At 46.2% G+C, this 12112-nt stretch overlaps 1 protein-coding gene across 2 annotated transcripts in view; it reads right to left on the bottom strand.

The window, feature by feature from the left end:
* Positions 1-11716, bottom strand: part of CPEB1 (cytoplasmic polyadenylation element binding protein 1) — a 102021-nt gene extending 90305 nt beyond the window's left edge. The window contains exon 1 of one of the 2 annotated variants that reach the window (XM_029238214.1): positions 11548-11716. In XM_029238214.1, coding sequence (XP_029094047.1) covers positions 11548-11562 — 15 coding nt within the window. In that variant the 5' untranslated portion in view covers positions 11563-11716. The remainder of the gene's footprint in view (positions 1-11547) is intronic. The other variant, XM_029238213.1, reaches the window with a different exon arrangement.
* Between the last annotated feature and the right edge of the window lie 396 nt (positions 11717-12112).

The raw sequence follows: 12112 nt of genomic DNA, 5'->3' as shown, positions 1-12112 counted from the left end.
GTCCCACCGAGAATGGTTGAATCCACTGACACAAGGCCCTTTTCACAACTGTAGATTTCTAAGATGATTTTCAACTTCATTAAGGCAACTTCACAAGGGCTAAGATAATAAGCACTTATAATCAATCTGCGGATCTTAAGGCTACATGCTTCATTCATCCCCTGCCTAATAACCATTAACCAATTGCCTGCTATCTACAGCAGCATTCTAAGGGTAGGCAGGTTAGACAGAGACTCAGTCAAAAAAAATTTTTGAAGTCTAGAAAGGGAACTAAGCCCTGATTATGTCGTGAACAATCACAACACAAGCTACAATGTGCTGTAAACATACACTGTCCTCTGAGCCGAGGGGACTCAGAGGAAGAGAATGTGCCTGGAAGTGAGGGTAAGACGAAGGTCTGAAGAACACAGAGAACAGAGCAGCATTATCAAAAGTGGTCCAGCATGGTGCAGTGTTAGGTATGGGAGAAGAGAGCAGACTGGAAGGAAGGTCTATATGCTTTGGAGTACAAATACTAAGTTTACCACTTAAGTATCTTCTTTGAGCCTTGGTTGCCTTAGGTAGAAAATGGAGTACCCACCTACTTTGCAGACTTTGTGGTAATGAGAAATTAAAGTGCCTAGATACGCTCAATAACTTATTAGGGACAAATGTCTCCCAACTCCATCACTGTTACTCGTAAGTATGCTTTCAACTTATCCTAATCAAGTTCACAGAGAAGCTTACAGCGCATAACTAGAGGGTTTTTTGCCTTAATGGTTTGAAACTACCACTCATAATTCTTTAAAATCTGAACCCACACCATGCAGCTATGTTTGCTAGTTCAGGAATAAGATCCTAAAATGTTATACCTATTTGTATGCCAGAACAAATCTAGATTTGCCCTATTTTGGAAACCCTGGCCTTGTCTTCAAATACGTATAACCCGGGATCAACATGGTGATGAAATGGCCATTCCTTTAGGTCAAAATCCTGGTTTGTGGATATTTGTCATAAATGAATGCCAACTCTACCACCTTCTGGGTTTGTTTTCATTAAGTTTGCCTTTAATCAACAACAAAATATCTACACTGCAGACCACTTCAAGACTATTGCCTGATTCCTCAAAAGCCAGCTGAAAGATTTATGGAAGACTGTCTGAATGGGACACAGTTTATCTACTCCTCCTGATTGACTTTTAAGCCTGGGGTTCCATGGATTGGAATCCCCTGACTCCCTTTGCAAAACCGTTCATGCTAAAAATTTTTCTGAGAATAAAGTTTTCTAATTAATCAGATATTTTTAGTTAATAGCACTGGTCTTGAACATTTTGGGGGTTTTTTACCTATTGTACAGCAAAAGAAAGTAATATACTTAGATATCCCAAAAAAAGTGGTTCTGAGACGTACTTTGGCAATTTGGTCTCAATTTTTTAGTAAGTAATAATAAAGCTGAATAAAACCTCTTTAGCATGTACACTCAGGATTTTGAGGATACTGTTTACCACAATTTTGAACAGCACTTGTATGACTACCCACTCAGAAAAATGTCATTCAGACCAAGATAAGGAAATGTTACAGTTTCCCCTAAGGAATTGATGTTTTCCTTACATTATGGGAAAATGTAAATCTAGCCAAGTTTCCATGTTTGCTTTAGTCTCCTGGTCACTCAAAGCCAGTTTCTGTTTGAATTTCAATGACTCTACAGCTGTTAAGAAATGCTTCTCTTTCTCCTTGGTCCTTGCTTGTCCATTCTTAAACTTCCACCTCAAGCCTTCTGTGCAAGAATGTAAGGAATAAAAATTTATTAGGTTGATCCATATGAAGTTGTCAATATCCTACCTTTTCTACCAACAAAATGACAGTGTCACATAGTCTAATATTTCATAAATACTAAAAATATGCTAGGTCAGATGTTGAGATTACTGAAATGTGTAAAACATAATCCATGCCCTAGGGAGAACGAGCTAAGTGGGAGAAAGACAACCAGCTAGGTAAGTGGAGATCAAGGTAAGTACAAAATACTACAGAAAAGATGAGTATATTTAAGGTACCTAGGATGGTTTAACAATTCAGACTTTTAAGCTAGGGATTAACGAAAAAGCAGAATTTCAATAAGCAAGTCTGAAGAAGAACATAATAGACAAAGAACAAGCACAGAGTGGATACAGAACACAGTAAATTCAAGGAAAGGGAGTGCAGGAACAAGACTGGGCAGGGAGGCTCACCAGGAATAAAGGAGATAAGGCTGCAGGTCCTTATCTGCAGAAAGAGACCAGATACAAGACTCAAGATACCACCTCCTCTTCATTCATGATCTCACTTCCCTCTCTCTTCTCCACTGGTTCCTTCCCATTAGTAAGTATGCTCAAGGCTCTCTCATCTTTAAAAAAAACACATCTTCCTTGATTTAAAACATTCTGCTAAGCCACTGCCTTCTTCCTTTTGCTCTACCACCAATCTTTTAGAAAATATGCCATATTTACTTCTGAACCTCCTGTTCATCCTTCCTCTCAACCCATAATATCCTGCCAGCAAGTCCTTCTCCCCCCAAAAGAAACTACATTAATGACCTGAGTTGCCAAACCCAACCGATACTTCAAATCTATCTTACTTGATTGACATCTTTGGGTATCTGATCCTTGGCTACTCTCCACTCATTTAATCCAGGAACCACTTTCTCCTGGCTCTCCCTTTACTTTTCTGGTTATTCTTCAGTTTCTACAGAATGCATTTAATGCCCAATATTCTTCTTGCTCTATAAACTCAGTCTGGAAAAAGAAATACTACAATTTCCAGGACAGGTTTATGAGAACATTAAGGGAATATTTAATACCAAAACTGCTCAAGAATACGTAAAACACATGGTCATTGTAACTGTAGCTCTTGTCACACTTACCTGTCAAACTGTTTGCTGTATGCATAGTTAGCTCTGCATTTGATAAACTGTAAGATCGTTCAAGGCCTTCATCGAAGTAGCACCCAACATAATATCTGCTAAATTTGCAGGCACTAAATACAGATACCACAGGAAAAGCAGACCCATATTATATTCATTTCATAGGTATTTTTACCACCTCCATCACAACCTCCATAAATTGTAGTGACTCCTTTCTTAATTATTAAGACAAGAACAAAACCAATATTCACTCATCAATTCTATCTCTTTTCACTGTCAAAGCTCTTGGCCACTCAAAGTCATTTCAGGATTTGGGATTTTAAGTTTGGAGCAGAGACAATTCCACATGAACAAAAAACAAGGAACCTATGAACAATATGACCTCATGCTTGGGGACCCAAAGATTACAATTATATTTACTGATTACATTCTCACCATACACCAGGAGCTATTCTGGGGAGAAAGGATAAATAAGACAGCCCCAGCTCCCAAGGAATTAGTCTAATGGGAACACAAGCACATAAACAAGTAAGTTATATGCTATATCATAAGCCTAATAATAAACATACATAGAAATTAGAAAGGATAGTAGGTAGGTAAAAAGGTTAAAAGGTTTTGCCAAACAGGCATATTACTATACCTAAACCATATTACTATACTTAAAGCCAATGATTTACTATACCTAATATAGTTTATGTAGAGTAAATCATTCTTACCAGTTCTGGGAATGGTGGCAACTCAAAATCCAAGTTCCCAGACACCAGCCAAAGGACAGCAGTGAGATCTGCTATGTTAACTCTTTTCTGCACACCCATAAGCATATAAGTATGTCTAAATTGTTCACATCTGTAACGTGTAAGATGGATAATTATTCACATCTCTAATGTAGTACTATACAGCAAAAACAAAACTTCTGTACTACACTTCAACTTACAGAAACCTCACAGAAACTAAATTGTGGGGGGGGGAAAAAGGCCAAACTCAAGAGTACATGCTACATGATTTCATTTATAAGAAGTTCAAAAACAGGCAAAGCCAACTGATGACAACAGAAATCAGAACAGTATTTAACTGTGTGTGTGTGTGTGTGTGTGTGTGTGTGTGTGTGTGTGTGGAGAGGGGAAGGGATAAAAGGCACAAAGGAGGGCTTCCCTGGTGGCGCAGTGGTTGAGAGTCCGCCTGCCGATGCAGCAGACGCGGGTTCGTGCCCCGGTCCGGGAAGATCCCACATACCGCAGAGCGGCTGGGCCCGTGAGCCATGGCCGCTGGGCCTGCACGTCTGGAGCCTGTGCTCTGCAACGGGAGAGGCCACAACAGTGAGAGGCCCGCGTACCGCAAAAAAAAAAAAAAAAAAAAAAAAAAAGGCACAAAGGAACCTTACAGAGTGTTGGAAATGTTCTGCATCTTGATTTGTGATATATAAAAATGATAAACATAAATAAGTAAAAATACATAAAACTATATAAACATGTAAAAATTGATCAAGCTATACACTAACACTAGTGCCTTTTACTGCATGTATGTTACTACCCAATTTTTTAAAAGTTCAAGGAATAGACCAGTAAGGACTCAAACGTGGCCACTAAGCTGAAGTCAGACCATGAGAGACTTTATACACTAACTAAGGAACTTGACCTTATGCTGTGGCAGTAGTTCTCAAAGCAGGGTCTGGGTACCCACCCTTTCAGAGGTCCATGAAGTCAAAACTATTTTCATAATTCTAAGATATCAGTTTATTTTTTCACTGTCTTGACATCTGCACTGATGATACAAAAGCAATAGAAGTAGGTAAATCTGGCACCTTAGCAGAAATCAAGGCAATGCCAATAAACTGTAGCAAAAGTTATTGTATTCCTTATGGTATGAACTCCCAGAAAAAGCCAGATTTACCATGTCCTTGGGTAAACAGTAAAAATTTTATTAAATCTCAACCCTTGAGTACATGCCTTTAATATTCTCTGACACAGGGGACTTCCCTGGTGGTGCAGTGGTTAAGAATCCGCCTGCCAATGCAGGGGACAAGAGTTGAGCCCTGGTCCGGGAAGATCCCACATGCCGCGGAGTAACTGAGCCCGTGAACCACAACTACTGAGCCTGCGCTCTAGAGCCCACGAACCTAGAGCCCGTGCTCTGCAACGAGAAGCCACCGCAATGAGAAGCCCGCACACCGCAACGAAGAATAGCCCCCACTTGCCACAACTACAGAAAGCCCGTGCGCAGCAACAAAGACCCAACACAGCCAAAAATAAAAAAGACCCAAGGACCGCGGGTCTGAGGAACGTGTCTGGGAACAATAAGACCATTACATTACTATGACGCAGCTCCACACAAAGCGGTAGGTGTTGAATAGGCAGGCATAACTAAGGAGGAAGGTAGGAAAAGCAGACTGAAAATATTCATCCAAGGGAGACCTGAACTAGTGGTAGCAATGGGAATGGAGAACGGATAAAAGGATACACAGGGGTTAAGGGAGACAAGAGTTAGATAACATCAAGGCTTTATCGTTACAGAAACTGGGGGGAGGTTTCCGAACGAAAGCTACAAGTACGTATTTACCTAGCATCCATCTGTACTGGGGCCTTCACAGGGTTAAAAAAAAATTAAAACAAAAAAACACCCAAACACAGTTCCTTCCCCCAAGAGGACACTAGACCCTAGTCAGAAAAAAACTGACTAGTAATTGGGTGGAAGGGATATAATTAGATTAGCCCCAGAAGATGAGGAAAAGGAAGAAATGGGTAGTTTTGAGACCTTCTAGGTTTAATATGCCTCAGATAGACACATTCATTCAGTAAGCTAATCAGACCTATGGTTCTTGAGAACAATCAGGGCAAAAAGAGCTCAACCTAAAACCTGACCTGGTGCTATAGGAACACACAGGCCCTCTGTAAAAGAGAACAAAAATGAGCCAACAGAACGAGCCACGAGGAATGTGGCATCCACGGGGAGGAGGAGGAAGCCTGTGAGTGCCAGGACAAGAAAAGACCAGAGAAAAGAAAAACTAGGAAACCAGAGTCTTATGAACCAAGTGGAAATTTTAAGTAAAATGAAAGACAATGAAAGATCAATATAACAAAGAGCAAGGTGCGTGAATTCCAGAAACAACACTAGTCTGGAAATAAAGAGACCTGGGTTCCAGTTTTGGCTCTATCATCCTCTCACTGTATAAATAACCATTTTTCGTGCTAAGCTTAATTCTCCTCATCCGTGAACATACTGAGACACTATAATCCACAACTTCAAGTTATACCTGGGAGGCAGACAGGTCTCCAACACCTCCTGAGCTTCAAAACAATTCCAAACGTACAGCTTAAAAAAGTCTCAGGAGAAAGGGCAGACTCAGGAGACAGATGGTGTCAGAGCCAGAAGCCAGGAGCACAAAGCCAGAATGCAGAGAGCACAGGTGTTAAGTAGTAAGAGATTAAGTGTTCTGTCAAAAGACACAAAGAAACCCAACCTGCCCTTCAAGGTAAATGCTTTCCTTCAACAAGAGGAGAGCTACTCCCACACCTTTATCAAAGAAAACTTCAGGCCACGGCGCTAAACCTGTCAGGATGGTAGTTTGTCAGCATATTATGCTGGCCAAGAATAAAGAAACCAGTCACACTATTATAGTCAAGTTACTCCCAGAATCAGCAGCTACACGCAACTGTGACCCATTTTTAGCACACAAATCAATCTTTAGACCTGCCCTCTGGGAATTCTCCAATTACCTCAAGGAAAGTCATCACAAAATGCCTTAAAAATCAAAAGGGTACTCTAACCATACAGGAATATTGAAAAGTGAAGTAGAATTCAAAAGCTATCCATGCCTAAGTGTTCTTCTGCACCGCTGAAAGCAAAGCTCAACCCTATTTAATCAGGAATATTTCCCCCACACCTGTGTTACTTAAAAACACATTATATACTGAGTAGACAAAATAGTTCCTAACAGGAGTCTTTTTAAATCCCAGTAACAGAACTCTGAAAATTTTGTCTACAATGTAAATTTAACACTCTCAAATTTGGATACTGACTTCTTATGCAAAGTCAGGTAATTTCCCTATAAAAAATATAAATTTTATACATATTATGTATTTTTTAGTTCAATCTTTTCAGCCAGTTTACTGTAACTGAAAAATGCCTTGTGTTGGGGGGTCCTATCTTGAACATAAAAACTTTCAACACCTGGAATCTGTGTGCTTCCAGAAGATGACAAGCTCTCATACACAGGTATAACTAAAATCAGGCTCCAACAATGGCAGGAAAGAAAAAGGGCATTTTCAAAGCTGCAGTATGTGGGGCAAAGGAGGCGGGGTCAGCAGTATCCAAGTACTCAAAGGGTGCAAGCAATGCATCTTGGTTTTAACTCAAACAACAGAGAGAAGCAAAAATTCTTTATGTAACTTCCTCCACTCCAACCTCTTAAGTCCAACCCTCTTCCTATCCCTCATCCCCTACCCCCAGGCTTTCTGGCAAGTTCTCCCCAGAGTCAGTAGTGCTTAGATACTGCCTAGGAAAAGCAGATTTGCAGAACAGGATGGGATTAGTAGAGCTCTTCCATATGAGAGAAAACAATTTGCTATTTGAGCCCATGATTCTTTTACGGCCTCCACCACTAGCTACTGAAGACAGCAGCCTAAACACTAATATCTAGGTTTGGTATGCATTTCTATCCCAAACTTCAAGCCAGAAGTACTACCCACTAATTAATCTGCCCTTTAAACAAACACCTAACAATTATAGGGAACATTTAGCTGAAAACAATGAATGAAAAACTTTGCACAGATATTACCTAGCATATAAACACTAAAATACGAGCAGAGAGCTACTTTAGTCATCTCACGATTCCCCTTCACCAAATTCACAAACACTGAACTCGCAGCTGAGACCCTGGCCTGTAAAGGTAGCTAAAGCAGCAGCTGGAGACAAGTAACATTTTAAAGTTTCCATCTTTCCAAAAACTTCCCAGACCACAGGTAAAAAAAAGTTTTCTGGTGTGTATGTGAGTCTGCATTCTCACTGAAATATTCCTTTGACAACATCTCAGAATACGCTCTTCACTTCCTTATGCTTTAAATCCTTTGGGAATAAGATACAGAAATAAAGGTACACATCTCTTTACATCTGCTAGCGTGGATTATACACTAAGATTCTAAGTGTTGCCCAGAATGAAACCCCAGCTCCTTAGTCCTGGTGCGGGGCTCTTTTATGCCCTGGGAGCTTATCCCAGATTTTACCACATACTGCTAAAACCCTTATTAACTCTGCCTGGAAATCTAAAAGACAGAATTATGGAAATTTTAGCTAAGAGAAAAAAGGTGAGATTTAATAAGCCCCATTCTACTTTCACAGGTCTTACAAAACCATAATTTCAAATATGCCTAGTCTCAGAAGGGAAATGTTGCTGAAATTTAACTGTCCCGAAAGAGGACAGTCTTTTGTGTAGAGGTTTGGGAGGGTCACCCCCACAGTGGGAGGAGCCTGACTTCTCCAGACCTCTGGCTCTCTCAGAATCAGCTAACTGCTCTGACACACATTACAGAATGATAGACACAGCACATTCCTCCTGACATCAACACTGCTGTGCTAACGCTCAGAAGACCCACACTGACTTCCACAGCAACCAGAGATTCCCTCCAATGCAGTTAAGGCTCACTTTGCCTATGAATGTGACCAGCCCATAGACCATTGCATTTCTATACAATGCACGCCACCAATAACCCCTTGACCCCTCTGACATACGGGAATACACCTAATACCACCGGTTCAGCTATGGCACCAGAAAGGCCTAGGTTCACACACTGGTTTTACCACTTGACAGCCTCCTGACTTGATTTCTAAGCCTGTTTCATCATCTGAAAAATAGGGAGGAAATCTAAATGGGACGTTGTAAGACAAAGACCCCAGACTAGCCCTCAGGCTGAATCCAGTCTTCAGAGACTCTGAACCATCCAGTGTTCTCAATTTTTTAATTGCTACATGTAAAAAAACAGAGATTGGAAGCTTAACTAGGAAAGAAGTCAAAGATCCATGAACTCTGGGCCCACACTTCTGCATGGCCAAGAACCAGCTACTGGCTCTCCTTTAAGCAAATTCTGGAGTTCAGCAGGCACTACTCTACTTTCTTTCCATTTACTCATTTATGTTACCTCAGGCCCCTGTAGGGATTTGGGTTTGTAACCCACTTTAAGGATTAAAAACAAAATAAATAGCTTGGTCACCCCTGAAAAAACTTACAAAGACAGCTATTATCATTAACCTCTTAACAAGCTGGGTGTTGAGCATGGAGTCGCACTACTTTTATCACCTTCCTCCACTTACTGACTCACAGACACTGGTACTGGTACCGCATGAAAGAAAGACAAGACCACAGAAACATTCCTGCACCAAGTGCCTAAGGCTCAATCCAAACTGCTCATGTTTCCATGGTCACTCGACACGTGCATTCGCTCTCCAACCTCCTGCCGGCTGTACAGGCCGGCACAGTTCCCTTTCCCCACAGGGGAGCCTGGGCCAGCGGGATGTTTATAAGACAACCCTCCGGAGGCGGGATGGCAAGTATTTCTATACTATAAAGACTGACTTTATAGGGTAGTCAACTTCGTAATCCTAGTTCTATAAACCGAGCACGTACTGCCAAACCACTCCTCAAGTTTAAATTACATCACTGTGGCAAAAGCCAAACTCTGCAGCAACGGGCTCCGGGAATACAGTGCAGCTCAAAGCGAGCTCAACGAGGACGCTCCAAGGCCCGCGGTCAGCCCTGAACTCTACTCTCCTGAGGGGCTCCGACAGCGCTGAGCTCCACGGAGCTCCAGAAGCAGAACTTCCTGCCACTTCCCTTCTACCTACGATAAAAACCAATCAACCAACCAGGAAAACCACCACCAGCCTGAAGTTTCCAAGGTTTCCTTCCGCCTGTTGCGATTTATTTTTGTTTTTAACCCAGCCTGTGTCCCTAAGCTCAAACAGAACCTGAGCCTAAGGGTGCAAACTATTCTCAGGAGACACACACTTCCAGCTGGCACATGTCAGCACCGTCACCTGAGGGGTAGACCAGAGGCAGGCGGTACACCTGTGGATACCAGCGAACCCCCTCGCCCCTCGCCCAGCAGTTTACTCAGGTGCCAGCGAGAGAGCAAGGCAGCAGATCGGTAGCCAGGGAGACCAAAGGAGGCAGCTGCCAACGAAATGCAGCGCTAAGCAGAGCCGGGCTTGCGGGGTGGGGTGGGGGAGGGGGTCACAGCCGGCACCCCCGGCTCTGAGCGCTGTCGTGGAGTCTCCGTGCTTCCCACTTGCTTCGCGAGCGCAATCATAGCGCAGGACCGCTTGCACTGTGCAAAATGCCACCAAAAAATAACCCGTGCACGCGAGGACGTGCTCCAGAGCGCAAGTATCCGCTCGGGCTTTCTCAGTCCTGTGGGCGGCGCTGGGCCACTTACAAGGACCCTGGCCTGCCCGGGTCCTCTGGGAATGACGCAAGAAAGTCAGGGTCGACTTGACTGCAGACAACACTCACGCGAAGAAAAAAACGGGGAATGACGCCAAGTGGGACAACCAAAGGTGAGTAACCTTTTCTTGGTCTGAGTACCCCCCCTCCCCGCCCGGGGGGCTCAGTGCAGGCACAGGCCTTTCTAACCTGCGTGCTGACCAAGCGAAGCAACCAGGCTGTGCCCCTAGCCACTGCTCCGCCAAACCCGAGACCAGCGCTGGGCCCGCGCCAACACCCACCCGAGTCTGGGAACCTGGTCTGGTCTTGGGCTGAGAGAATGACAAAGCCAAGGCCACACACACGCTTCTCCGCGGTCAGAGAACTCGGGGTGGGGAAAACCGAAGCTGGCGCGGCTTAGGTCAGCTCCACGCCTGGGGCACCTCCGCGGCCTACAGGACACCCGCCCATGCCCCCAGGACCTACCTCTGTGCCGCGGGGCTCCCCAGCGCAAAGCCGCTTTGCACGTGCCGGCCACCCTCCAGCGCCCGACCCTACCTAGCCAACCCCACCCCAGAACTCCGGCTCCTGCGCCTAACGAACGTGTGAAGCCACGTGACCTCACGGGCCAAAGAAGCGCGCGCGGACGGCACGAGGGGCCTAATCCCTCCGCCTTAAAGGAGACGCGCCCACTGCCGTCGTGGCGCTCTCCCTTGACCCGAGGCCCAGAGCAAGGGTCTACGCCGCCAGCAGCCCCGCCCCGCCCCGGCCGCCCTTCCCCGCTGCCCACTGGGTACGAACGAGATTCGCGGGGGTCGCTGCGAGGCGCGTGAGCTCCCAGGAGTGCCTGTGGCTTAGACTCTCACGTGCGACGGCTGCGGGAGAAGGAAATGTTCCGGGCGCGGGGGCGCCCTTCCGTCCGGTCTGCTCCCGTCTGGACAGACACTCGAGGCCAACGGGCGTCTGCAACGCAGCTCGGAGGCCCCACCGGCCGCCCCCGGAGGGCCGCGGCGCCTTTAAGCCCAAAGGCCCTGAGTCACGAGGAGGCTCCCTACCCCCCCCTTCGCCACACACCCCTCCACGAGGCCCCACGCTCGCGGGCACGTGACCCGCGCCCCGCCCGGGACTTGCGCGCACGGGTGGGGGCGGGAAAGCAGGGTACCGCGGACCGGCCGAGGTTGCGCGCGGACCGTTAGCTGCCGCGGCACGGACCGCGGCCCCGCCCAGCCCCGCCCGGGCGGGCGGCGAGCAGCTCTTACCAGCGGGAACGCCATGGGGCTGGCGTGGTCCAGCGGGACGGACGGACCGGCCGGCAGGCGTCTGGCCGGCGCGGCGAGGGACGTGCAGACACGTGGGCACTATTTTTGCAGCGAGCCGCGCACAGCCGTGCACCCGGGGCCGCTTATAAAGCCCCGCGGAGCCGCCCCTTTCCCCCCCCACCCCCGCCGGCCGTATGCGGAGCACCTGTGTCGGCCCCGCCCGGGGCCCCGCCCCTTCCAGCAGGCCGGGCGGAGGGCTCCACCGCCCACCCGGAGCCAGGCTCCCGAACGGAGGCGGGCTCGGCGGCTGCAGCCGTTGCGGGCCACGGCTTACACACACACACACACACACACGCGGCCAGGGGCCCAAGTGGGGCATGCCACTCACCTAGTGACCTTGGTCAAGTCATTTACCTCTTTGGGGCCTCAGTTTAACCCTTATGAAATAGGACGCGATTCACAAGCCCCTGCGACGGGGCGGCCATGTGCTTTGTCAGTAAAGCCGTCTTTACAGCGTCCACGCTCCTTTTATTCCAAGGATCCCTCCAGGGCAAGAGCCCACCCT

The sequence above is a fragment of the Monodon monoceros genome, unplaced genomic scaffold, assembly GCF_005190385.1.
Source record: "Monodon monoceros isolate NGI ecotype Baffin Bay Population unplaced genomic scaffold, NGI_Narwhal_1 Super_Scaffold_21, whole genome shotgun sequence".
Lineage (NCBI taxonomy): Eukaryota > Metazoa > Chordata > Mammalia > Artiodactyla > Monodontidae > Monodon > Monodon monoceros.
The sequence above is the reverse complement of the archived record's forward strand: the minus strand, read 5'-3'. Positions and strand labels throughout refer to the sequence as shown.